The following is a 27,543-nucleotide window of genomic DNA, read 5'->3' as shown; positions in this document are numbered from 1 at the left end:
ATAGAAAACAATAGGGATTGCAGCTTCAGAAAAAGTCTGCACACATCGCCAGTCATCTGCGATATCAGCGGAAGGGGCTGTATTTGAAGTGTTCCTATATAATTCAGACAGTGCCTTCTCTGAAACCAAAAAAGGTTTCTGTATAAGAACACTTCAAATAATGCACCTGCAAGCTTACTTTTACCTACACTGTATTCCTCACACTGGAAAATATGAATGAAAACCTGTACCTGAAGGGCAGCCCTTTTAATACTATCACACTACTAGCAATGTTTCCCCATTAAAATGCAGGTTACTCCCATGGAATGCCCACCAAACTCCCACAGAACACGTATATCTACGTCATGTCTGTGATCTTCCTTGCTAATAAAAACAAAAAAACTTCCTATTAAAACTATAGAAGCTATGTCGATACATGTATATACAATGTATCATTTGTTTGTATCCAATTACACAATGTAATACTATGCATTTTAATTATTGTAATGATTTTAAACTGCTTGTTTATTTTTTTGCATTTTTGTTAATAAAATACTATTTATTTTTCATCATAAAAATGTGTTGTAAAAGACAGTAGCTGCAAAAATATAGTTTTACATAACTGCATTATGTTTAACATTGTAAAGTTAAACAAATGCAGCTATTTAAAAATTAAAAGTTGCTGCTATTGTCTGGTATAACAAATGTATTTTTATATATATATATATATATATATATATATATATATATATATATATATATATATATATATATATATATATATATATATATATATATATATATATTATCAGCCAATAGGAAATAAAGTAAATTCTATTTGCTGATTTGAAAAAGCTAGAAAAATTAGCCAATCGGAATGCCAGCACACCCCTATAAAAGAAGGATACTGGCACCCAAAACTGACGAAAAGCCATTGCCGCTGTCATGGATTATTTTTTTTAACCTCATCTGGAACCTGGACTACATCTGTTAAGACTTCAGGATGGTGAATATAAAATATTTGTATGTCATTATGCCACTGTGCTTTTTATTGTTGTTTTTATTATTGTGCCTTTTTTAATGTTTTTTATTAGATGTTTTTTTGTTTTTTGTTTGGCTATATTTCATTTGTAGTAGTGTTTGTTGTTGTTTTGTTGTATTGTGTTAGGGTTTGTTTCTTCTGTTGTATTGTGTTAGGGTTTGTGTAATTTGCGGTATTGTTTTAGGTTTTGTTTCTTGCATGGTATTGCATTATGGTTTGTATATTTAGTTGAAATTGATTATTTTAATAGTTGTGTCAATTTGTATAATTTTTTTCAATGTACTTTGGTGGGGTTATGCTGTGGTGGGCCTGAGGGTGTGTAAGAGTTTAATAGCGTAGAGCGGTTATGTTGCGGTGGGCCTGTGCGTAAGGGGTTAATAGTGTAGAGGGGTTATGTTGCAGTGAGCCTGAGGGCATGTAAGGAGTTAGGGTGTGGTGGGCCTGAGGGCACATAAGGGGTTAATAGTGTAAAGGGGTTATGTTACAGTGGGCCTGAGCCTGTGTAAGAGGTTAATTGTGTAGAGGGGTTATTTTGTGGTGGGTCTAAGGGTGCGCAAGGGGTCAATATTGTAGAGGCATTTTGTTGAGGAGGGCCTGAGGGCATGTAAGGAATAAGGATGCGGTGGGCCAGAGGGCACGTAAGAGTTTAATACTTTAGAGAGGTTAGGGTGCGGTAGGCCAGAGAGCATGTAAGGAGTTAAGGTGCAGTGGGCCAGATGGTGCATAAGGGTTTAATTCTTTAGAGGGGTTAGGGTGCGGTGGGCCTGAGGGCATTAATAGTGTAGGTCTATGTAACGTATTTATTGTGTTGCTGTATTTGCATTAACAGAATAATGACTAAATAAACGTATTAATGGTTTTCATTAATTCATTGTTTCTTTATTCTTTTTATTCTTGTAGGCTGTCATTAGTTTATTTGGTTGTGTGATATATGTAAAAGGGATCCTTTACTTTACATTGTCAATATAGGTGGCAATGCTGCTTGGAATATATCGCCAGCATCACTCACATCGAGATGTATAGTAAAATGCCTCTCGGTAATGCTTTTAAACACTCATTTCAGACTCTTGGAATATTTTGTCGGCTTTCTCGACATGGCGACTGGTCCCTTTTGAATATATCACTACATTGCAGCACTTTCGATCATCTAGGCCTTAGAGTGAACAATTTAAAAATTAATATTTTATTACTTATTTCTCCTAACCCTCACCGTGAGTGTAATTTCTTCTGCTGACTATGCTTACACAGCTTTTCTATAGCCAATACTTAAAGGGACACTGAACCCAAAAAAATTATTTCGTGATTCAGATAGAGCATGCAATTTTAAACAACTTTCTAATTTACTTCTAGTATCCATTTTTCTTCATTCTCTTGCTTTCTTTATTTGAAAAAGAAGGCATCTAAGCTATTTTTTTGGTTCAGCACCATGGAAAGCACTTGTTTATTAGTAGGTGAATTTACCCACTAATCAGCAAGAACAACACAGTGTGTTCACCAAAAATGGGCCGGCATCTAAACTTACATTCTTGCATTTCAAATAAAGATACCAAGAGAATGAAAATAATTTGATAATAGGAGTAAATTAGAAAGTTGATTAAAATTGCATGCTCTATCTGAATCATGATAGAAAAAAATTTGGTTCAGTGTCCCTTTAAGTATAGAAATGTTCAGTACAGGTAGCAATACCACCGGCAAAATCATCTATTTCAAATTCTGAAATAAAGGCAGCGGAGCTATTTGTAAACAATTTAATACACTCAAGCGTGTAAAATGGATCATTGGGAACAAATCAAAGCAGAGAAAAATGTAGGGTGTGCTGTCCCTTTAATCTCTCACATCCCAGAAATCATCTGACAGATGTTGGGAGGTAACATTATGATGATAAATTCTATTCTACACTTTCTTTTTTAAGTTTTTCTTTAATTCCATCCATGAAAACAAAAACAAAAAAAAAATAGTGAGAAAAATTTTAATTTTAGTTTTCAAAGTCTAATAATATAAATTGTTCATTTGTATTCATAATTCAATTATTTTTCATACTTCATAAATAGATATACACTTGAAAAAAAAAAAGATGTTCTTTGATCTGAGTAATTAATAATGGACTGGAAAATGAGCTTTCACGCACATTTTGGAAATCATTTTCGAAATAATAAATTAGCTGATATTTTTAATGGAATTAAATCAAACACACATTTACAAAGATAATTCAGTGTTAAGGTTCAAAGATATAATTAACTCATGATGGAGGTTCAGGCCACACAGGTTTAATAAGAGGGCATAAAAAAAAAATATGCCAAAATACTGTTATTAAATGTAAGATGATTATAGCAAGCTAGCAAAAGGGTAATGTTTTATTAAAATTGAATAGATAGTGACCCATAGGGCTGCAGAGAAAAATGTACACAGGATGATTCTGTCAGTTCCTAATAAGAAAGATCACAGAGACTAAAAACAGCAGTCACGATAATTAGCAACAGACAAGGAAAAATGTTTAACTAGTCAACAGGAATTCCTCATTACAGTAGATAATCCCTTGAGGGAAAAAAAACAGAATGGGGGTGTGGAATAGGAACAAACCTACTTCAGTATGCATACATAGAGCACTGTCTGATTATAGCAATATTTGTCATTTGAATATTCACAGTACACACACAGTCGCGCACAGCTTTCTGAAAGCACTTCATATCTGAAATTGCACATCTAGGAAGCAAAATACTGGAATATTTAAAAAGTACTTTCTGAATTTCTAATGTGAATGTTTTGGGAGTGGGGAAAATCAATTCATGAGGTTTGAAATTAAAATTGCTGGCGTGTGTACTTGAAATGGTAAAAAAAGACTGTCTAGTGATTATGTTGCAAGCATTTTTATTAATTGTATTATGAACTACTGTGCTGGTCGCATTAACACCTCACTGTCTGCAGCTGTAGTATGCAGCTCTTAAAGAGACATGGAAATTAAAAACGGATATTCATGATTAAGAGAGAGCATAAAATTAAACATAATCAACGTTAGTTCCATTATCAAATGTACCTATTTCTTTAGCTATCCTTTGTTTTAACTTCGCTCTTTGCAAAGATTGAATGCAGAGGTAGGAGTGTGCATGTGTCTATGTGCAGTGGTGTCTTCAGAATTCACATATTGGCAGGTGGGGGCCACACAGTCAAAACTGGTGCTTGTAAAAAAAAGTCATCTATCCTTTGTGCGGCCAACACCAAGTATCCCAGGGAATGGTTCCTTACAGACGATTAGCAATTCAGCATATCAACATTCCAGCATTTTAGTGTTCCAATAGCTGTCCCATACACTCGTGTGTCCAGCTCACAATCGTGATGACGTGGAAGGGCCATTGATCTACCGTAAGGAACCAGTCCCTGGAGTAATTGGTGTCAGTCGCATGAAGGTCGGATGACTTGTTTTTTACAAGCACCAGGACGCCCAGCTGAACCAGAAGTGTCCCACTTACTTGTATTCATTACACATACCTTACACCAGATTTCTTCAAATCACAGGTCGGGACACATTACTGGGTTGCAACACCATGTTTACTTGGTCGTGTGTGTGGTGTTTGTGTGTTATATGAAAGTGTGTGTGGTGTGTGTTGTATGAGAGTGTGTGGTGTGTGTGTATATTATATGAAAAAGTGTGTGGTGTGTGTGTGTTGTATTAGAGTTAGAGTTTGTGTGTTGTATAAGAGTGTGTGGGGTGTGTGTTGTATTAGCGTGTGTATGGTGTGTGATGCATAAGAGGGTATGGGGTGTGTGTTGTATCAGAGTGTGTGGGGTGTGTGTTGTATAAGAGTGTGTGTGTGTTGTATGAGAGTGTGTGGTGTGTGTGTGTTGTATGAGAGTGTGTGGTGTGTGTGTGTTGTATTAGATTTAGAGTTTGTGTGTTGTCTATGTGTGTTGTATAAGAGTGTGTGGGGTGTATGTTGTATGAGAGTGTGTGGGGTGTGTGTTGTATGAGTGTGTGTGTGTATGTGTGTGTTGTATGACAGTGTGTGGTGTGTGTGTGTTGTATTAGAGTTAGAGTTTGTGTGTTGTCTATGTGTGTTGTATAAGAGTGTGTGTGGTGTGTGTTGTATAAGAGTGTGTGGGGTGTGTGTTGTATGAGAGTGTGTGGTGTGTGTATATTATATGAGAGAGTGTGTGGTGTGTGTTGTATTAGAGTTAGTGTTTGTGTGTTGTACAAGAGTGTGTGGGGTGTTTGTTGTATAAGAGTGTTAGGGGTGTGTGTTGTATGAGTGTGTGTTGCATGAGAGTGTGTGGTGTGTGTGTGTTGTATTAGAGTTAGAGATTGTGTGTTGTCTATGTGTGTTGTATAAGAGTGTGTGGGGTGTGTGTTGTATGAGAGTGTGTGGGGTGTGTATTGTATGAGAGTGTGTGTGTTGTATGACAGTGTGTGGTGTGTGTGTGTTGTATTAGAGTATGTGTGTTGTCTATGTGTGTTGTATAAGAGTGTGTGTGGTGTGAGTGTGTGTGGTGTGTGTTGTATAGGAGTGTGTGGTGTATTAGAGTTAGAGTTTGTGTGTTGTCTGTGTGTGTTGTATAAGAGTGTGTGGGGTGTGTGTTGTATGAGAGTGTGTGGTGTGTATTGTATTAGAGTTAGAGTTTGTGTGTTGTCTATGTGTGTTGTATAAGAGTGTGTGGGGTGTGTGTTGTATGAGAGTGTGTGGGGTGTGTATTGTATGAGAGTGTGTGTGTGTATGTGTATGTTGTATGACAGTGTGTGGTGTGTGTGTGTTGTATTAGAGTTAGAGTATGTGTGTTGTCTATGTGTGTTGTATAAGAGTGTGTGTAGTGTGTGTTGTATAGGAGTGTGTGGAGGGATGTGTTGTATGAAAGTGTGTGTGTTGTATGAGAGTGTGTGGTGTATTAGAGTTAGAGTTTGTGTGTTGTCTGTGTGTGTTGTATAAGAGTGTGTGGGGTGTGTGTTGTATAAGAGTGTGTGGTGTGTATTGTATTAGAGTTAGAGTTTGTGTGTTCAGTTGTCTATGTGTGTTGTATAAGAGTGTGTGGTGTGTATTGTATTAGAGTTAGAGTTTGTGTGTTGTCTATGTGTGTTGTATAAGAGTGTGTGGGGTGTGTGTTGTATGAGAGTATGTGGTGTGTATTGTATTAGAGTTAGAGTTTGTGTGTTGTATAAGAGTGTGTGGGGTGTGTGTTGTATGAGAGTGTGTGGTGTGTATTGTATTAGAGTTAGAGTTTGTGTGTTGTCTATGTGTGTTGTATAAGAGTGTGTGGGGTGTATGTTGTATGAGAGTGTGCTATTACCTTTTACAACACTTTCAAGTGTGAATACCATCAGGAATAGAGTATGCACCCATTTTAGCCACTTTGCCAAGAATTGCAGCTATCTTGTATATTACTTCAGCAATTTTCAGAACAAGCAAAAAAAATAGGGTCACAAAGCTATTTGGTATCATGGCATTGGGTCTTTGGAAAAAAAGTTTGAAGAACCCTGTCTTACACTGTTTGAGGTTATCTCTAGTAAGTAATTGCTGAATAGGGGGGCATATTTTTGCATATTTATGTGGATGATACTTTGTATTAAAATATTCAACAGTTATAGGTTTCCTATTTTGTGCTTCCTATTTTTCACATTTAGATGCACATGTATATATACACCTAAATACATAAGTATAGGCTGGGCGGATCTCCATACACATTCTGGTAGATTTGAGAAAAGGGAGCTGGTCCCTGAAATGTCACCTACAATAAAATTATTTTCACCGGGTCACTGACGTGCTGTAGACATTGCCAGGTGGAGTCTGGGCATGACCTATTTGGAGTCGTGGTGTAAAAATGGAAAAGTCAGCCATTTTGCCCCTCAGCCCCCCATCCCTCTGGAGATACCTGAAGCAGTGTTTTCAAGAGATGAGCATAATCCTGAGTCTACCTCAATATTCCCTCAAAGAAAGAGCTAAATTCAATTTCAATTGATAATAGAAGGATATTTGACATTTCTTTAGATTTTTTTTTTTAAATTTTACACTGTTCCTGAATCATGAAAGTTTAATTTTGACTATGTTCTAAAGGAATATATTATAGACAGCTGTAAAAATGTTTACGTCTAAAGCAGATATTGGTAATTTAGATAGATGTTCAGTAATTACTGAAGCCACTTGGTACTAGAAAATATTTCACATTAATTCCTTCTTTTTTACAAACCAAATATCACCAGCTTTTTTTTTTTTTTAAATCTTTTCTTAAACTTAAAGGGATATTAAATCCATTTTTTTTCTTTCATTATTCAGATAGAGAATACAATTTTAAACAACATTCCAATTTACTTCTATTTTCTAATTTGCTTCATTCTTTAGATATTCTTTGTTTAATAAATAGCAATGCACATGGGTGAGCCAATCACACAAGGCTACTATGTGCAGCTACCAATCAGAAGCTTCTGAGCCTATCTAGGTATGCTATTCAGCAAAGAAAATCAAGAGAATGAAGCAAATTAGATAATAGAAGTAAATTAGAAAGTTGTTTAAAATCGCATGCTCTTTCTAAATCATAAAAGAAAACATTTGGATTTAATGTCCCTTTAAGTAAGTTTGAGCCATCTGAGGTCAGTAGTGTGAGCACTTTAAATCTGGCTACAGTTTGCCAGGAATTAGTTCATTTATGGTTCAGCAGTAACATTTACAGATAGGTGGGGATCTTCTCTGCAAGTCTGCAACATGCAATCAATTTGTTATATGGGTGGAATAACAAAAACAAGGGATATTTTCTGGCCAAAGTATTGAGCCAAGAGTTTCTGTCAACTGTGCTGTACTTTGCGTTCTCGTATTGCAAACGCTGAGTCCAAATCTTAAGTTGAAATAAAGCCTTACTGGGACATGGGTCTAAAGGAAGCTATATTTTAGGCTATGAATTATACTAGTATGTCCTGAAATGTTGTTTCATTTAGATCCACATGATTTCTGCTTTGCCTAATAAAACTGTATCTGCATTTGGTACCAGGCCCATACCTTGTGCAAAATGTCCAAAATCAAATCAGTATCAACTGCAGCAAAAATGTTATTAATTGATATATGTAGATTAATTGCTCACTTTTCAATTAGTGTCATTCAATTAGAATTGCTAGAAAATAAAACAGGTCATGTAAAGTGTTCTCCCCAGGACTATTTAGTGGGTACACCAACCGGCTGATTTTATTGACCACCCAGCTAATATTTTAGCCAATATTAAGCTAAAATTAACCAGTATTAAAAAATGTTAAATTTTTATTGCACAAATGATCATTAAATACATTTTTGTTAAATTATGCAATTAATGTGTGCTTTGGATAGCTAAAAATTCTATAATATTAGAAAATATTACTTCATAATGCCACCAAGCTGGCAACATTTTCTGTGGAGAACACCTCTATATTAATTTATCTATCTATAGATAGATAGATAGAGACATACCTGGATATTCTCAATCCTCTAGTCACTACTATTAAGAAATTACAACAGATTAGTTAGATTTCAGACTTGTTAAATTTAACCCTAAAGATAATAGTGTTTCTCTCTCTCTGGACTACTAATTTTCTCCCCTAACTAGTAAACCATATTGATATATGTCCATTGCTTATATACTGTATCTATATATCTAATTATCTCTATTTATCTATCTATTGCCTATCTATCTATTTATCTATCTATCTATCTATCTATAATCTATCTATCTATAATCTATCTATCTAACCATACATACACTTATAATTATCATTGTATACAACAGTAGAAGTTCTAATAACTTAAATTATATACACTACATTACATACATGTTATCAGTTAAGAGGAAGATAGATAAAAGGATAAAGAGGGCTGTTCTCAAAAACGTTCAGTCTTTATCAAGTGTAATAAGGGAGGAAGTAATACAACAAAATAATCATTATACAGGAGAAATATCTGCTTTTATTAGGGAGGAAGGAAGGACATGGCTTAGTTGTATAATGATCTGCATAATTATTAACATTGATGACCCTGAAAAGACAGATTTTAGTTTTGTATTTCTAACCAAGCAAGGAAGAATTTTCTGGGCAAGGGAGGAGCCTGAGAGACGTCTTAAAGGGACATTAAACACTAAATACATGCTAGATAGAATGATGCATTCAAAGAAAAGATTAGTCCATGAGTAACATGTAGATGTATTTTTTAAAGTTTCATTAGTTGTTTAAAAAGTGACAAAATAAGTGTAAAGTTTTAGTGTCTATAAAACACTGGGAGCTGCCATGTTGTAACTTGTGTTACCTTCTCTGCTGTGGCCAATTAGGGACAGTTATAAATAGGTCACTAGAGTGTGCAGCCAATGGTTTTTCTGGATTTAACAGTGTTCTACACTTCCATTTCTAACAGGAACTGAAAAGCTGACAATTTCAGAATGGAATTACAGGCAAAGAGGACAAAATAAATAATGAAAGTATATTGCAGAGTTGTTTTATTATATACAATTTATCATTTTATATTACCATCTCAAAGTGTTTAATGTCCCTTCAAATATGTTAGTGAGAAGGTTATATGAGGAGTGACATGAGGAGCAGTAGAACTTAGCAGGGGTGGTTCTAGACCAAAGCATTGTGGGAGTTGCAAAAGATGACCACAAATCTATTAAGGGTGCAATAGATACTGGTGTGTGAACTCATCTTTTATTAGCTATTTCTACCAATCACTTTTTTTTAAAAGCCCATCTTCCTTATCCCTTCTGCATCTGTATTGATCAACATTCCTGTAAGCAAACAACTTCTGTTGTAGTTTTCCAATAGCTTAGTTTAGTAAGAATACAGAGTAATTCACATGTCCAGGCAGTAAGAGATAATTCAGTATAATTTCCAATAAGCACAATCCAGTAAACAAGCAGTGTAAAACAGGTATTCAGGTAGAAAAGACGTAACTGTAGCTGTTTCTACAGTCTATTAGACAGGCAGGGTCATACACAGAAATGTATGCAGGAAGAGGTAAATATGTAGGAGCAAACAATAATTACATTACAGTAATCGGGCAGGGCTATAAACAGGAATTTAGGCAGTAAAAGGTTAACGTTGCAGTAGCATAAATGAAAAATAGTCTGGTAATTAGCTAGAGTAATACACAAATATTCAGGCATTAATAGGTTAATATTGCAGAATTATACAATAAGCACTGCTTGGTAATCAGGCAGGGTCATACACAGATTTTCAGGCAGTAAACAGCAGGAAAGGATTGACCAAAATTCAGTCTGGATTATTCAGGGTCAAACACAGAGCAATAGGAACAGAGTCATGATCCAAAGGCAGGTCAAGAGGCAGCAAGGATTTATATATAATACAAACAAGTAAATTAAAATGTTAGATGTGTACCAAAACAACTATATATAACAATATGTATCCAAACCTTAAATGTCTACATTTTCTTTCCAATGGCATGGAGAGTCCACGATTCCATTCATTACCGTTGGGAATTCAACACCTGGCCACCAGCAGGAGTTAAAGAGAACCCAGTAAAAGCTTAAGTATCCCTCCCACTTCCCATACTCCCCCAGTCATTCTTTGCCTCTCTAACTTGGAGGGGGTGTCCTTCCTAAGGTGGTCTATGACCGCAATATCTTCTTTTTGTCCTAATTCTTCGTCTCACGTTTGTTACACAACCTGGATGTGGTATGTGCTTTGAAAATCTATCTCCATGTTGCCAAATAATTCTTTGTTTGTGGTGTATGCCAGTAAGCGCAAGGGCCTTAGGGCTACTGTACCTACTCTTTCCTTTTGGTTTAGGAGTGCCAATCTTATGAGGAAGTTGGTCAGCAGCCTCCTGGGAGGATTACTGCTCATTCTACCCGTGCTGTGTCATCCTCTTTGGCATTTAAAAATGAAGCTTCTATGGAACAGACGGCTTCCTGATCCTCTTCTGTGTCCTCTCTAGCTTGGGTATTGGATACCCAACAGTAAGTAATGCCATTGGAAATAAAATAAAATTTATGCTTACCTGATAAATTATTTTCTTTCCTGGCATAAAGAGTTAATGAACCCGCCCTTTTATTTTTAAGGCAGCATTTTTTTTTAACCTAATCTTCTGGCACCTCTTTAACCTTAGTGCTTTGCCTACTCTTCCTTATTTCCTCGGCTGAATGACTGGGGGAGTATAGGAAATGGGAGGGATACTCAAGCTTTTGCTGTGTTGTCTTTTTCTCCTCCTGGTGGCCAGGTGTTGAATTCCCAACAGTAATGAATAGAATTGTGTACTCTCGATGCCAGGAAAGAAAATGATTTATCAGGTAAGCATTAATTTTGTTTTTTACACAATGCACAAAAAGATATCCAGCTCTAATTGAACAAAAAAGATCAATCTTCCTCCCAATCACGCAGTTAGATAAACTTTCAAATGATTTAAACACAGATAATATATAGTGCAACACCGTTAGGAAAAACAAACTTGAAATATTTTATATCTCTAAAAGGATGTTACTCACGACTTCTGAACTGCGGCCCTGCTCAGTATATGTATAGTTGTTCCCAAGGTGCCGGCTCAGCATGCTAATGCATGGTGGCTGCGCTCTGTAGCAACCTGAGGGTTGCAGGTACGATCCCCCGGGTCCACTCAGCCTTTCATCCTTCCGAGGTCGATAAAATGAGCAGCGCCTTGAGACCCTTATAGATGATTAGCTGCGCTTTACAAGTACCCAATACAATACATACAGGTGTGCTGCTACTTCAAATAGCTGATATCCAGGAATATGTCACAAGAGAAGGCTGGACTTTGAAAGTGTAATTGCTGTTAAGGCGGTACGCACATAGCATATTTGCTAGATTGTTTTCTATGTTGATGCATTTCTGTTAAACAACATTCCGCTATGAATGTGCCAAGTAGCAGAACACCTTGGTAAGATATTTTCTTCAATTAAGACTGGATATCCTTTTGTGCATGGTGTAACAATTTAGACAATTATTGTTTGGGTACAATGGTTCATACTTAGCAGTCAACAGAAAAGATGATCGCACCAAGGCCACAAATAAATACAGCAGATTCATACAGAGGCCCAGAGTAGTAACTGAGAGCAACTTTTGAAGATCATGCAAGCAACCCCTGTGGTCAGTCACTGTGAAATCGATATACAAGAGCATGGTGGGACATTTTACAGATGATTATCTCATCACAGAAATCTTGGACCTTAAAAGCATAAAAGAAATTTATGTATATAGGTAACTTGACATTGTATGTGCCCAGTGGCGGCTGATGAATTTTGAAGATGGGGGTGCACTAGACCACACCCCTTGAAATGAGGCCCCGCCCCTTTAATGAGAAACTATGTATATTTGATACACACTTCACACACTTACACAAACAAACTGCATACATACTGTACACACTACATACATATACACATTACACAAGCATACATACTGTACACACTACATACATATACACATTACACAAGCATACATACATACACACTACACACACACACAGACTACATACTTTCTTGTAATGCATTTCCTATTGAATATAATATAAAAGCTTTGACGTGACATTATATTAAACAATATAATTGTCAGTCTCAATGCAAATGATTAAATATTAGCTTTGGTGGAAACATGTTTTAGTACGTTAATAATGTATGTGCTGACTTGGTGATAAACTTCTAAAAATGTTCTTGCAGGCAGTATGGTGGTAGCCATATAGGAATTGTAGTTAAAGGGACAGTCTACACTAAAATTGTTATTGTTTAAAAAGATAGCTAATGCCTTTACTACCCATTCCCTAGCTTTGCACAACCAACATTGTTATATTAATGTACTTTTATATATGTGATTATGGAGCTGTCAGATGATGCACACATACAAGGTAATCACAGAGGTAAAAAGTGTATTAATATAAGTGTTTGGTTGTGCAAGACTGAGGGATGGGTAATAAAGGGATTATCTTTATAAACAATAAAAATTATATTGTAGACTGTCCCTTTAAATCTAGGATAGGCATATCAAAGATCTGGTATTCATATGTACATGAGAGGTATAACAGCATTAATAAAGCTTCTGAATGATAATGGGAGTAATCTGATGTTTTTATTACCCTATGCAACCATCCCAGCTCACCTTAAAGGGACATGAAACCCAAAATGTTTCTGTCATGATTCAGATAGAGAATACAATTTTAAACAACTTTCTAATTTACTTCTATTATCTAATTTGTTTCATTCCCTTGGTATCATTTGTTGAAGGAGCAGCAATGCACTAATGGTTTCTAACTGAACACATAGGTGATATATATATATATGCAGCCAGCTAGAACCTAGGTTCTCTGCTGCTCCTGAACTTGCCTAGATAAACCTTTCAGCAAAGGATAACAAGAGAAGGAATCAAATTAGATAATAGAACTAAATTGGAAAGTTGTTTAAAATTGTATTCTCTATCTGAATCATGAAAGAGAAGCAGGGTGAATGCCAAGCTAAAAGAAACATAGCTTATTAAAACCATTAGAAAACAGGCAAATATATGCAAAGAAAATGGAGGTTGTGAAAGGAGAAATATTTATCTTACATTTTAAGATGACATCATATATATATTTTTAATAACACAAAATAAGTACAATGCAGAATTTCAATATGCAAAATTAAAGAGCTTTAGTACTAGCAGAGTAACTGTTATAGAAGCTTCAAGTCACACTGGGGGAGGGAGATTAGGTATTAAAAATATGTTAGTGATTTACATGTATACAGCTCACACAGTACACACAGGGTCAGGGATTTCTCACTCACTTGTATTTGCAGCCAGCTAGCCCCTTTGTATCGCTGTAGTCTTACATACATAACCATTAAACAGATCTGACCCCCTCACCTAACCCCTGTACATGGCTTGTGTAGTAAAAACAAACAGTGGAGTCACAAGGCTGTAAAACTGTCAATCAAAAGCCTCCTGGATCCTCCGGTGCAGCCATTATCTATTTTTTTACTCTACATCAGCCAGCCTCCCTCACAGTGTGCTGCCTGTGTTTGTGACACTGCCTGCCTGTTAGTATGACAACAGAGCAGTGTCATAGTGCAAACAGTGTGCAGATAACGTTCCTCCCAGTCCCTTTTACCACTGACACAGCCACCGTACCTTAGTAATCCAGTTGGGTCACAGAAGGATCAAGGATGGTGTATCTGCTGCTATTGTTAGGGCTGCAGGATTTGCCTGTCCTCTGCTGCTTCTCAACCAGTCCCTACCAACACATGGCACATGTCCCCATGCTGGATGAACAACAATTTTCATTCCTCATTTCCTACTCACAGCACACTGTGCGCACTCGCAGTCAGTCACCTCAAAGAGAGTGGGTGGAGGCGGAGCTGGACTCTGGAGCTGACTGATCATCACGTGATCAGTGATGACGTATCCAGACCAGCTTAACACCACCTCACTGGCTCGTGAGCACAGGCTGAACTGTGCGATTAAGCCAGTATAGGGATGGGGTGGAGAGTGGGAGTGGTCTGCATGAAAATATACAGGCAGCTAATGAGACAGGCATGTAGGCTCTAACGCACGTGCGGTTAAATAAAAAAAAAAAACAGTGGAATTGTGGAAACATTAAAAATATATAAATTAACAACAAAAAACAGTTTTGCTTTAACTTTTTTGGGGGTATAAATTAAATATAATTTTTCCAATAGGGGGGCTATTGGAAAAATTATATTTTCTTCAGAATTTGTTTTTCTTCTCTTCTTCTGAATGGGGGTTCACATCTGAATGGGGGTTCACGTGCGAATGTGAACAAATTGAGGAGCCTCCACTGTATGTGCCCCAGTGAAGCAGTCATTATTTCTGCCTTAACACTGAACCTCTCTCTTTTCAGACAAAGTACTTGGTAAAATGGTTGCTTTTCCAAACTAATGTAATTTTTATTAGCCAGATTCCCTTTTTCACATCAAGTACTATATGCTATCTTATGGCTGGATCTTTATCAGTGGTGATTTCCTTGCTTCTGGCAAGTTACCCTATTTTAAAGGGACAGTCTTGAAAATTGTTATTTAATAATAATATAGATAATCCCTTTATTACACATTCCCCAATTTTGCATAACCAACACGGCTATATTAATATACGTTTTACCTCTATGACTACCTTTATCTAAGCCCCTTATCTCAGTACTTTCTACTTTTCTTTAGCTTTCTACAGTCTTACCTTTTATCATATTAGTGCTGGTTCTTGTGAACCCATTATCATTCTCCATTGGAAGGGAGCACAATGTTATCTAAATGGCACACATGAACTAGTAATGTCTGGCTGTAGTGCAGAATTGTAAAAAGCTGAAGAAAGCACTGTGATAAGGGACAGCCTGCAGGGCTTAGTTGACAGGCTTCTTAGAGATTATAAAGTACTAGACCTAAAGCCTGTGTACACGGGCCATTTTTTGTAGTAGAGCGGTCCCACCCCTTGCACTCTCTCTCTCCCTCTCTTTTGCTATCTCTCTCCCCCTCTCTTTTGCTATCTCTCTCTCTCCCCCCTCTCTTATGTGCTCTCTCTCCCCCTCTCTTATGCGCTCTCTCTCCCCCTCTCTTATGCTCTCTCTCTCCCCCTCTCTTTAACTCTCTCTCTCTCTCCCCCTCTCTTGCTCTCTCTCCCCCCCTCTCTTTTGCTCTCTCCCCCCTCTTGCTCTCTTTCCCCCCTCTCTTTTGCTCTCTCCCCCCTCTTGCTCTCTCTCTTCCCCCTTTCTATTAAGCTCTCTCTCTCTCCCCCTCTCTTTTGCTCTCTCTCTCCCCCTCTCTTTCGCTCTCTCTCTCCCCCTCTCTTTTGCTCTCTCTCTCCCTCTCTCCCTCTCTCTCTTTTGCTCTCTCTCTCTCCCCCCCTCTTTTGCTCTCTCTCTCCCCCTCTCTTCTGCTCTCTCTCTCCCCCTCCTTTTGCTCTCTCTCTCCCCCCTCCTTTTGCTCTCTCTCCCCCCCTTTCTTTTGCTCTCTCCCACCTCTCTTTTGCTCTCTTTCTCTCCCCTCTCTCTCTCCCTCTCTTTTGCTCTCACTCTCTCCCCCTCTCTTTTGCTCTCTTTCTCTCCCTCTCCCCCTCTCTTTTGCTCTCTCCCCCCTCTCTTTTGCTCTCTCTCTCCCCCACTCTTTTGCTCTCTCTCTCCCCCTCTCTTTTGCTCTCTCCCCCTCTCTTTTGCTCTCTCTTCCCTTTATTTTGCTCTCTCTCCCCTCTCTTTTGCTCTCTCTCTCCCACCTCTCTTTTGCTCTCCCCCTCTCTTTTGCTCTCTCTCTCCCCCTCTCTTTTGCTCTCTCTCCCCGTTCTTTTGCTCTCTCTCTCTTCCCCCTCTCTTTTGCTCTCTTTCTCTCCCCCCTCTCTCACCCTCTCTTTTGTTCTCTCTCTCTCTCCCCCCTCTCTTTTGTTCTCTCTCTCCCCCCCTCTCTTTTGTTCTCTCTCTCCCCCCATCTCTTTTGCTCTCTCTCTCTCCCCTCTCTTTTGCTCTCTCCCCCTCTCTTTTGCTCTCTCTTCCCTTTATTTTGCTCTCTCTCCCCTCTCTTTTGCTCTCTCTCTCCCACCTCTCTTTTGCTCTCCCCCTCTCTTTTGCTCTCTCTCCCCTTTCTTTTGCTCTCTCTCTCTCTTCCCCCTCTCTTTTGCTCTCTTTCTCTCCCCCCTATCTCACCCTCTCTTTTGCTCTCTCTCTCCCCCCTCTCTTTTGTTCTCTCTCTCCCCCCATCTCTTTTGCTCTCTTTCTATCCCCCACTCTTTTGCTCTCTCTCTCCCCCCTCTCTTTTGCTCTCTCCCCCTCTCTTTTGCTCTCTTTCTCTCCCCCCTCTCTCACCCTCTCTTTTGCTCTCTCTCTCCCCCCCTTCTCTTTTGTTCTCTCTCTCCCCCCATCTCTTTTGCTCTCTCTCTCTCCCCCACTCTTTTGCTCTCTCTCGCCCCCTCTATTTTGCTCTCTCTCCCCTCTCTTTTGCTCTCTCTCTCCCACCTCTCTTTTGCTCTCCCCCTCTCTTTTGCTCTCTCTCCCCCCCCCTCTCTTTTGCTCTCTCTCCCCTTTCTTTTGCTCTCTCTCTCTTCCCCCTCTCTTTTGCTCTCTTTCTCTCCCCCCTATCTCCCCCTCTCTTTTGCTCTCTCTCTCCCCCCTCTCTTATGCTCTCTCTCTCCCCCCTCTTTTTTGCTCTCCCCCTCTCTTTTGCTCTCTCTCTCCCCCTCTCTTATGCTCTCTCTCTCCCCCCTCTTTTTTGCTCTCCCCCTCTCTTTTGCTCTCTCTCTCTCTCCTTTCTTTTGCTCTCTCTCCCCCTCTCTTTTGCTCTCTCTCTCCCCCCCTCTTTTGCTCTCTCTCTCATCTATTTTGCTCTCTCTCCACCCTCTTTTGCTCTCTCTCCCCCTCTTTTGCTCTCTCTCCCCTCTCTTTTGCTCTCTCTCTCCCCCTCTTTTTCTCTCTCTCTCCCACTCTTTTGCTCTCCCCCCCTTTGCACTCTCTCCTGCCTCTCTTTTGTTTTCTCTCTCCCCCCTCTTTTGCGCTCTTTCCCCTCATTTTTGCTCTCTCTCTCCTCTCTTTTGCTCTCTCTTCCCCCTCTTTTGTTCTCTCTCCCCCTCTTTTGCACTCTCAGGCCATGCCCACTGTCACCGACCACGCCCACCCGACCCCTTCCAGTCTGGCCATGCCCCACCACGGCACTCCCATCCGGCCTCGCCCTATTATGGCACTCCTGCCATCCACGCCCCCTGCAATGGCCACTTCCGCACTCGATCTCTGATCTGCTGTCAGATCCTAAAGGCCAGGTATGTTTGTCCTTGTGCAGTCTGTACTGCGCATGACTGCATCGGACAAACATACTTGGCCTTTTATTATATAGGATATTAATATAACAATGTTGGTTATGCAAAGCTGGGGAATGGGCACTAATGGTGTTATCTACCTTTTGAAACAATAATACAAATAAGTAGACTGTCTCTTTAAGTTCCTCCCTTGTATGGAATCTGAAATTCTTATTAAAATACGATATCACATGCCCAGCCTCACTTATTAATATGCTAGATTAAAGATTCTTTGAAGTGTTTTTTTTTTCTTTGTAAAATCTAAAAGGGTTTTTCAAAAAGTATTACATTATTTTATTTACAGTATAAAGATATAATTTGTTTCTGCACTTAGAAAAAATTATGTAATATTTTTAAGTTTGTGAGGATTATCACTGTTAATTCATTAAAGGGACTGTACTCAAACACTTTCTGTCATCCACATAAAAGAACAGGATCTAAACAAACTGACCTTTTCATAGAAAAGTGTGAATTAAAAGCTGTTTAACATAGATTGAAACTAAATGCTGTCTGAGACGGCATCAGAACCTCGCGCAGAGAAGGCTGTAAGTCGTGCAGTGATTGCAGCATTTTTAAATATATATGTATATGACTATATAAATACATATATATTTATGTGTTAATATGTGTATATACACATATTAACACTTAAATATATATGTATATAAGTATATGCATACATATTTACTGGGAACACACAATTCACATAGACCACAATGTAAAGGCACTTTTCAGTACCCTACTCTCACCAACTCTAAAGCCCCAAAACTGCCAAAAAATGGGACTGCCTCAGGAAAAACGGGATATTTGGTAACTAACACTAAGAATGTCTAAGTGCACATTTTCCAAGAAAGGTTGTTTGCTTTTTGTTTCTTTTTATGTTACTTTAACAGGTTTATTTTTTACTAAAGGAGAACTGTTTAATATCCCTTTAAGATATTCTTTTTTAAACATTACTGCTTAACCTTCCTACCTAATACATTGGACATGCAAATGATAAACAGTTTTAGAAATTTAATGAGGACAAACCACATCAGCTAACAAAGTGAATTTGTTTTGAATAGTTCTAGGTAAGTCTTACTTTTCCATCTTCACATTTTGTGCCAGCTAGAACAAGCCCAGGGTCAGGCAAGTCATCCCCAAGATAAACGTGAGTGCCGCGACATAGAATCTTCCGGCCTTCCTGCAGAGGAATATTAGTTTCTATGGAAACAGCATTGGTACCAATTACAGGACGGCTTGCCCCCCCTTGACACTGGATTTTTCCACATTTGGCATCTCTAAGAAATAAAAACAAAAAAATAAAAAAAACAAGAACTAATACAAAAGTTTAAATCAAAACCTTAACCCCTTGGTGTTCAAAAAAAGGCTGCAAGGCATAGCAGCCCTCTTTAGCAGGTAGGGAGTTTAAAAGTGAAAATTGCTTTAACTTAGTATTAGCCTCCTGAACTGAAACATAACTTCACCTGCTTTCACATTTCGTAAAAGAGCCCGCTGGGTCTTTGCCGCAGTTTCCATAGGGATCGCCTGCAGAATTGACTTTTTCAAAGCAGATACTTGGGGCAGGCTTTGCTCCTGAAATATAAGCAAATTATAATTATGTTAATTTATAAAGCTCTGCAATTCATTTTATATATTTTTTTCCTGAGAAGGTGAAACTGATCTTATAACAGTTATGTTAAAATAAAGTGAAAGTAGAATTGCTATGTACTATAATTGTCTGCATTAGTTACTTAAAGGGACAATATACACCAATTTTCATATAACTGCATGTAATAGACACTACTATAAAGAAGAATATGCACAGATACTGATCTAAAAATCCAGTATAAAACCTTTTAAAAACTTACTTAAAAGCTCCCAGTTTAGCACTGTTGAAAGGGACACCCAGTGAAAGGAGCTGCAATGAAAAAAAAGCAGACCCCCCCCCCCCCAAGCATATGAAAAGACCCTTTACACAAACAGGAGCAAGCTTGAGTAGGTAGACAACAGTCTACTTCTAAAATGTTGGGGCTTGGTTAGGAGTCTGAAAATCAGCACAATGTTATTTAAAAATAAGCAAAACTATAAATTAAAAAAAAAACTGTTTGGGCTAAATAAATGACCAGTTATGCAATGAAACATCTAGTGTACAATGTCCCTTTAAAATTCATTCCCCCCAAAAAATGTCTGCATGATTCATAGCTATGTTAGCTGATGAATATGTTTCACCAAAGTATTTTCCCTTAGAACCCAGGTTTTCATTTTGGTGCTCATATGGGTCATCAAAGAATTAAACAAAATGTGATTAGTTGCCATTAGGCTGCTAGATAGCTTGTCCTTTTATTCTTTTTCCTAATGGCTTTTTACATACGTGTAAGGGTTAAAGAGAGACCATTACAGTCACAGTAAAATTGTAAGACATTGCAAAGACATAGAATTATGCACAGTTATACAAAGGAGAGCGGAACCTACTTAAATCTATTTCAGCTTTGATTGGCCATAAGGGACTCATCAATTAATCATTACTCAGTTAATTTATTTGTAAATGAAGATAAGGAGGGACTACATTCACAGTACATATAGTTTCCTGCTACATTATTTTCCCTTAATCTCCTTCCTGCTAGAGATGACCTAGTCTCCTCCTGATTTAAAGGGGCGATAAACTCATAGTATGATCCAGCAATTAAGCACTGCATTGAATAACAGATGTTATAAACTCATTTAAAGGGACAGTAAACACCTTAATTACTGTAATTACAAACTGTTCTGCAGTCTTCCAATAGATTAACATATCAGCAATCTGAATGTTATTAGTACAGATTAACACTTTGTTTGCTGCAATAGTTTTTTCAATGGCCATAATCCCCCCACAACTTTCCTAATTTTAGGGAGAACCAACCCGGACTTGAGTCTGGTGAAGACAGGCCTGGCCACTGTAATTATGTTAACAAAACATCTATTGTTTGGCTTCAGCAGAAATGATAAGATTACAAACGGCAAATTAGGGACATATATGTGGCAAGGTTAGGCTTGTGAAGCCAATTTTCAGGACTAGAAAATCCACAATTTTTAGACTTAATTTACAGAAAAGGTGGCAAAATAAATAATGAAAGTATGGGGGATGCTTCCGGGCGGCGGCCATGATGGTCGCTTATTTCAGCAGCTGAAGAGTTGAGCATATCTATCCACTGCATATCGCTTAGTTATGGCTCCATCTAGGATTGAAACACATTTATTCTAGTATAGTAACTTATGCTACACAGTTTGATCTAAAATGCGAAGCCACCTTCTGCCCTGAAGTACTGGAACGGTGAGGTACGCAGTGGAGGCCTTGAAGCGGGTCTAGCCTATACCTAACCCCCCCAGTTATCCGGGTATAGCAGCTTTGAAAGCTGTCCTTTCCTTTCTTTACCTAACAGCAATTAAAACTCTTGGGGATATACTTTTATATCTTTTATTCTTTGCCTCGCCAACAGCAATATGACACTAAAGTGGCAGCACTTTGAGGACTCAATCACTGAACTATTTGATATGCATTACCGGAACCTGTCGGATCTCATTGTGGACAGCTTTGGGGCACTATCACAGATGTGCACAGCCGTTAGAGAGAACCGGATGCATGCAACAACTCCACCAGAGCGAGATTCTACTGAGCGGCCTTTAACACACCTTGCCCTAACACCCAGGCTGGATGATAATTCTCCCGCAGCTATGGCTGGCCCTGTGGGTGGAGACGACTCGACATCCCTGGTGCCGGGTCCCATGGCTGCAGAAGACAATGGAACTACCACTGAGTCTGATCAGAGTGATGCCTCTGGTGTCCGGCGACAGCCTCCGGTACAGCGGCTTATATTGGGCGAAGCATACAGTCCTGTAACCTGCTCAGGGTCTCTTGAGAGGAAGCGTGGTGTTCCAGGGCTGAAACAGATGGGCCTGGAGATCCCTGGAAGTGCCGTGAGTAGACAACAAAAAAAGCCGCTGCAACGCTCTGCTCAACCCTGTGACTTGCAGGATCGACAGCAAACCTCTGATCAGCTATACAAGGTACTCACATCGGATAAGATAGGGAGCTGTGATAGTTGCGCTCCTCAGAAGCTATGGTCCTGTTTTTGGCTACACCAATATCTTCCAGCTGGCCGAATACTGAGAACAGGGGTAGGATAGAGCCTTTCCTTATTGAACTGATCTTCTAGCTTGGGACACTGTTCTGTATACCGACAGTATTACTAAGCACTTAGAACTGCCCTGCTAGTTAGATTGTATTAGAGACACAACCTTATTAAAGCATAAGACCTGGAATTTATTGATGCGGTCTGTGAATCCACAACTATTCACACTGCATAAGTCTAGTAAGGACTGTACACGTTACTTACTTTCTATCCCGCACTTGGAGTTAAATCAGCCCTCAATTCAACTCGTTTCAGCATTCCTGGGAAAGTATTAACATATACAGGGGGCCGACAGGTTCCAGCACAGTCCCGGGGGTTCTATATATTTTAGTATGTTTTTTCCAGGCAGCACTATGACAAACATGTAACCACAGTTAACTATATCTGATATAATATTATGCCAGTCTTATGTAGTTAAACTAGCTATATTAGCACAACTGCCTATTTATCTCTGTCCACTGTTAGGTTTGTATGGGGCGGTTATATCAGTATGTTGTTTGTATATGTGTTACCTCTATAGATATTCTCGATGGGCTGTCAATCCTCCTAGTACTCCTACAATTTACAGGTCCTCATGGCCGCTGGGAGATCATTACACATTTAAAGGAGCGCCCTATGACCCATAAGCCTATGATCTGTCATTACCAGTTCATCACAAATGCTTTAGAACAAGGCTCTAGGTGTATAATCCCAACAGTACACTTAATATATACATGCATATGCCTTCCAGAGCAAATAGCCCATGAGTCCATCACTATAGAAGACCTATAATAATATTTCTTAAATAAAGTAAAAAATCCATACAGTTCTTTGCTTAGGGGCAGTACTTTACCTAAAACATGGATAAATGTTCTTGTTTTTGTTTTTTCTATATCTCCTTGACCTGGAAATATCTAAGTTATGTACATATTTTATGGTGTTTAGTTGTTAACAATATTTGCTATATGCTCCCACATGTGAACATTTCTGTATGCCCCATTTTCAGTAGTATCACAGACAAAGGTGCTGGATAGCGTTATACACTTGTACTCTTATTTTCTTTTACACTAGCCCACAGCGTTCTTTTATAAGTTTGAGTTAATGTGGTTAATTAACTGCTGTTCTTTATAATACAGTGGGTCCAAGAGTGGCCCAATTAGTCCTCTTTCCCCAGTTATTCCCCGTATAGGTCATTACTGTATCCTGGGGTCCAAGAGTGGCCCCCACTTGTCACTAGGGGATATCATTCTAGCGTAAACTTCATTAACTTTAAAGGGGATATCCTAGCATTATCATAATTGAAAACTTGAGGTCTGTACTGAATGTAAACATTACTGGCTGTATGAACATATTCACTTTGGAAATTTTGACTATAACTTGTTTTGTTTCATAACCTCAATAAAAAAAAAATATAGATAAAAAAAAATAGATAATGAAAGTATATTGCAAAGTTGCTTTACGATGAAAAATGAAGCATTTTATATTACAATCTCAAAGTATGTAATGTCATTTTTTTAATACTGCAGTTTTGCTAGCACTGTTTACAAGGTTTTGCAAATCAATTCAGGGATACAACTGTTTAAAAGCCTGGTGAAATCTATGTTCCTGGTCTCATTTGCTAGTCTAATTACAAACATAAATAAATGAGTAGTTGCTCTGAGCTAACCAATCAATATATAGGGGTAAATTTATCATGGTGCGGACAGACATGATTCGCTATAGCGAATCATGGTGCGGACAGACATGATTCGCGATAGCGAATCATGTCCGCCACACATCGATAAATGCCGACAGCATTCTTGTGAACTGCTGGTGAAATACCACCCCCTGCAGATTCGTGGCTAATTGGCCGCTAGCTGGGGGTGGTTATCAACCTGATCGTATTTGATTGGGCTAATTGCTGTCCGCCACCTCAGAGATGGCGGACGAGTTAAGGAGCAGCGGAGTGGGTCGGAAGCACCATCCGCTGCTTCATAAATTAACCCCATAGACTGTTGCAGGCTTATTTACATTTCCCCATAGTTACCATGTGATGGAGGCATTCCAGTCTCTCTGGAGTAGTGCAACAAGCACACCTTCAGAGGCGTTGTACAGCAAAAGCAGGCAAAATAAATAATGATTGTATATTACAATGTTGTTTGATGTTCTTTAAAGAGATATTAAACACTAAATACATTTTATATGCATAGTATTGATAACTTTCCTCACCTCTCTCTAGTCATGAGTGCCACCATTTTAAAATCTATATTTCACTACTTGGTGTCTGATGTCCCTTTAACTGAAAAGGTACATTAAACATTAAATAAATGCAAGCTAGAATGATACATTCAAAGCAAAGATTATCCTGAGAATATTATGCAGTTGTATTTTAAAAAATTATATTAAAATAAGTGTCATATTTTAGTATCCATAATGCACTGGGTTGCCACCATGTTGTAACCTAGGTTTTCTTCTCTGTTGATGCCAATCAGGGATAGTTATAAATAAGTGTGCAACCATTGCCTGTGCGGAATGTAGCAGTGTTTAGTCTGGAGTCTGCACTTTTAACAGGAACTGGAAAGCTAACAATTTTCTGAGTTAAATTACAGGAATAGAGGACTAAATAAATAATGAATGTATATTGTATATGACACAGCCTATTTGCCAAATGTAATGAAATATTTTATAATACAATACCTACATGTTTAATGTCCCTTTATACATTTTACAGGGAGATGACATAACTAGTTCAATGTAACATAGTAACATAGTAGATAAGGTTGAAAAAAGACTGAAGTCCATCGAGTTCAACCTATACAAATCTAAAATACTTACAAAAAGCTCCAGTTAAGATTAAATAACCCCATTAAAATGTGACCCATTTAATACTAGCAATCATATCCATGAATTTTGTTTATATACAGAAATTTATCCAGACTATTTTTAAATGTATCTATGGTATTGGCATTCACTACCTCCTTTGGTAATGAGTTCCACAATTTTATTGCTCTTACAGTGAAAAAACGTTTCCGTTGCAGGAGATTAAATCTCCTTTCCTCCAACCTTAAATTATGACCTCTTGTCAGAAACAATTTTCTTGGAATAAACAGAGCTTCTGCCATCTCTGTATATGAGCCTTGAATATATTTATATAAAGTAATCATGTCACCTCTCAAGCGCCTTTTTTTCTAAAGAAAACAGACCCAGTTTGGCTAACCTCTCCTCATAGGTTAATTTCTCCAATCCCCTTATTAGCTTTGTGGCCATTCTCTGAACTTTTTCTAGTTCTGCAATATCTTTTTTAGCAATTGGTCCCCAGAACTGCACTCCAAACTCAAGGTGAGGTCTTACTAGGGCTTTATATAATGACAGAATTATGCTTTCCTCCCTTGAATCAATGCCTCTTTTAATACATGCTAGTATCTTATTAGCCTTTGAAGCCGCTGCCCTGCATTGTGCACCCATCTTTAGCTTGTTATCTATTACTACTCCCAAATCCCTTTCCTCCTGTGTTTGGCTAAGTCTTGTCCCATTTAAAAAATACGTAGCCTGCTTATTTTTACTTCCAAAATGTAGAACCTTGCATTTTTCCGTATTAAATCTCATTTTCCATTCACTTGCCCATAGTTCTAATTTTAGCAAATCCCTTTGTAAAGAGAGTTCGTCCTGCTCTGACCTTATGACCTTACTTAACTTAGTATCATCTGCAAAAATAGAGATGTCACTATTTAATCCTTGCTCCAAGTCATTTATAAAAATATTAAAAAGAACAGGGCCCAGTACTGATCCCTAGGGGACGCCACTGATTACCTTTGTCCAATCTGAGTATGATCCATTTACTACTACTCGTTGCTCCCTATCTTTTATCCAGTTATTTATCCATGAGCTAACATTTTCAGCTATTCCCAGTCCCTTAATTTTGTGCATTAATCTCGCATGTGGCACTGTATCAAATGCCTTTGCAAAATCTAAGTATATCACATCAACTGATTCCCCTTTATCTATATTTTTACTTACTTCCTCGTAGAATCTAATTAGATTAGTTTGACATGATCTATTTCTCCTAAAGCCATGCTGATTAGAACTCATAATCTTGTTTACACAAATATGGTCATCAATATAATCCCTTATAATCCCTTCAAATATCTTCCCCACTATTAATGTTAGACTAACTGGTCTATAGCTTCCTGGATCATCCCTGCTTCCCTTTTTGAAGAGTGGCACCACATCAGCTTTACGCCAATCCTTGGGTACCATGCCTGAGGATAATGAGTCTTGAAAAATTAAGAGTAAAGGTTTGTCTATAACAGTGCTAAGTTCCCTTAACACCCTTGGGTGTATTCCATCTGGGCCTGGAGTTTTATTTACCTTAATATTTTCCAGTTTTTTCCTGATATCCTCTAAACAAAACCCAGTTAGTGGTATGGACTGGCATGTTCTATTCTGTTCCAAAGTAGCATTCAATGGTTCCTCTCTTGTGTATACTGAAGAAAAAAACTGGTTTAGTACCTCAGCCTTCTCCCTGTCATTATTTATCATGCTATCCTCCACGCATTTTAATGTACCTATATTATCCTTCTTAGATTTTTTGCTATTTATGTACTTAAAGAACCTTTTAGGGTTAGACTTAGAATCCTTGGCAATTAATTTTTCATTTTCAATTTTGGCTAATTTGATTGCTTTTTTGCATGCTTTGTTACATTCCTTATAAATATTGTATGCTGAGTCTGTACTATTTTCTTTTAATAATTTAAATGCCCTACGTTTTTTCCTAATTTCTCTTAACACATTTTTATTTAGCCATAACGGCTTTGTTTTTTTATTTTTATTTTTATAACCATATGGTATGTGTTGATATGTATATTTATTTAACACATTTTTAAATATTATCCATTTATTCTCTGTATTTTTATTAGAAAATACATTGTCCCAATTTATATTATTTAATGATTTCCTTAAATCGTTGAATTTTGCTTTCTTGAAATTAAAAGTCTTAGTTAAGCCTTTAAAACACTGCATTTGAAAATAGATTTCAAATGTGACCATGTTATGATCACTGTTACCCAAATGTTCTTTAACTTCTATGTTTGATATTATATCTGTATTGTTTGATAGCACTAAATCCAATATAGCTTTACTCCTAGTTGTCTCATCAAAAGAAGTATTTGCAGTGGTTACATAAATATTTTTTTATTTTATATTTTATCATATTACTCTCGCTGCAGCTTTATTCCCAGTGATTCCCAGTGATTTAGTAAAAAGATGCACTTCAACACATAACACTGCTCATCTGTATATCTGTCCTGGATCCCTTGTTAATGTATAAAGCCTGAGTAAAATAATAATAATATTATTTTAAATAGAAAATGTCTTAAAAGAATGTGTTTGAAGCCAGAGCATTTGTGAATTGGTAGGAATACTACAAATATTTAAAATACATCCATAAAATATGTAATGATTAATAAACAAATATGCAGAAGAAACAAAGGCCTAGATTTAGAGTTTTGTCGGTAACGACCCGCGTAGTTAACGCCGGCTTTTTTCTGGCCGCACCATAAAAATAACTCTGGTATTGAGAGTCCACAAAAAGGCTGCGTTAGGCTCCAAAAAAAGGAGCGTAGAGCATTTTTAACGCAGCTTCAACTCTCGATATCAAAGTTGCTTACGCAAGCGGCCAGCCTCAAAAACGTGCTCGT

General features: G+C 37.9%; 1 protein-coding gene across 1 annotated transcript in view; it reads right to left on the bottom strand.

Moving 5' to 3' along the window:
• ADAM12 (ADAM metallopeptidase domain 12) overlaps positions 1–27,543 on the bottom strand; it is a 510,388-nt gene that overhangs the window by 87,741 nt on the left and 395,104 nt on the right. Inside the window, exons 12-13 of the mRNA XM_053692967.1 lie at positions 19,205–19,313; positions 18,820–19,018 (exon numbers count right to left, since the gene is read on the bottom strand). Of these exons, the coding sequence (XP_053548942.1) occupies positions 18,820–19,018; positions 19,205–19,313 (308 nt within the window). The remainder of the gene's footprint in view (positions 1–18,819; positions 19,019–19,204; positions 19,314–27,543) is intronic.

Source organism: Bombina bombina, chromosome 9 (assembly GCF_027579735.1).
Source record: "Bombina bombina isolate aBomBom1 chromosome 9, aBomBom1.pri, whole genome shotgun sequence".
NCBI lineage: Eukaryota > Metazoa > Chordata > Amphibia > Anura > Bombinatoridae > Bombina > Bombina bombina.
This window is presented reverse-complemented; position numbering and strand designations above follow the sequence as displayed.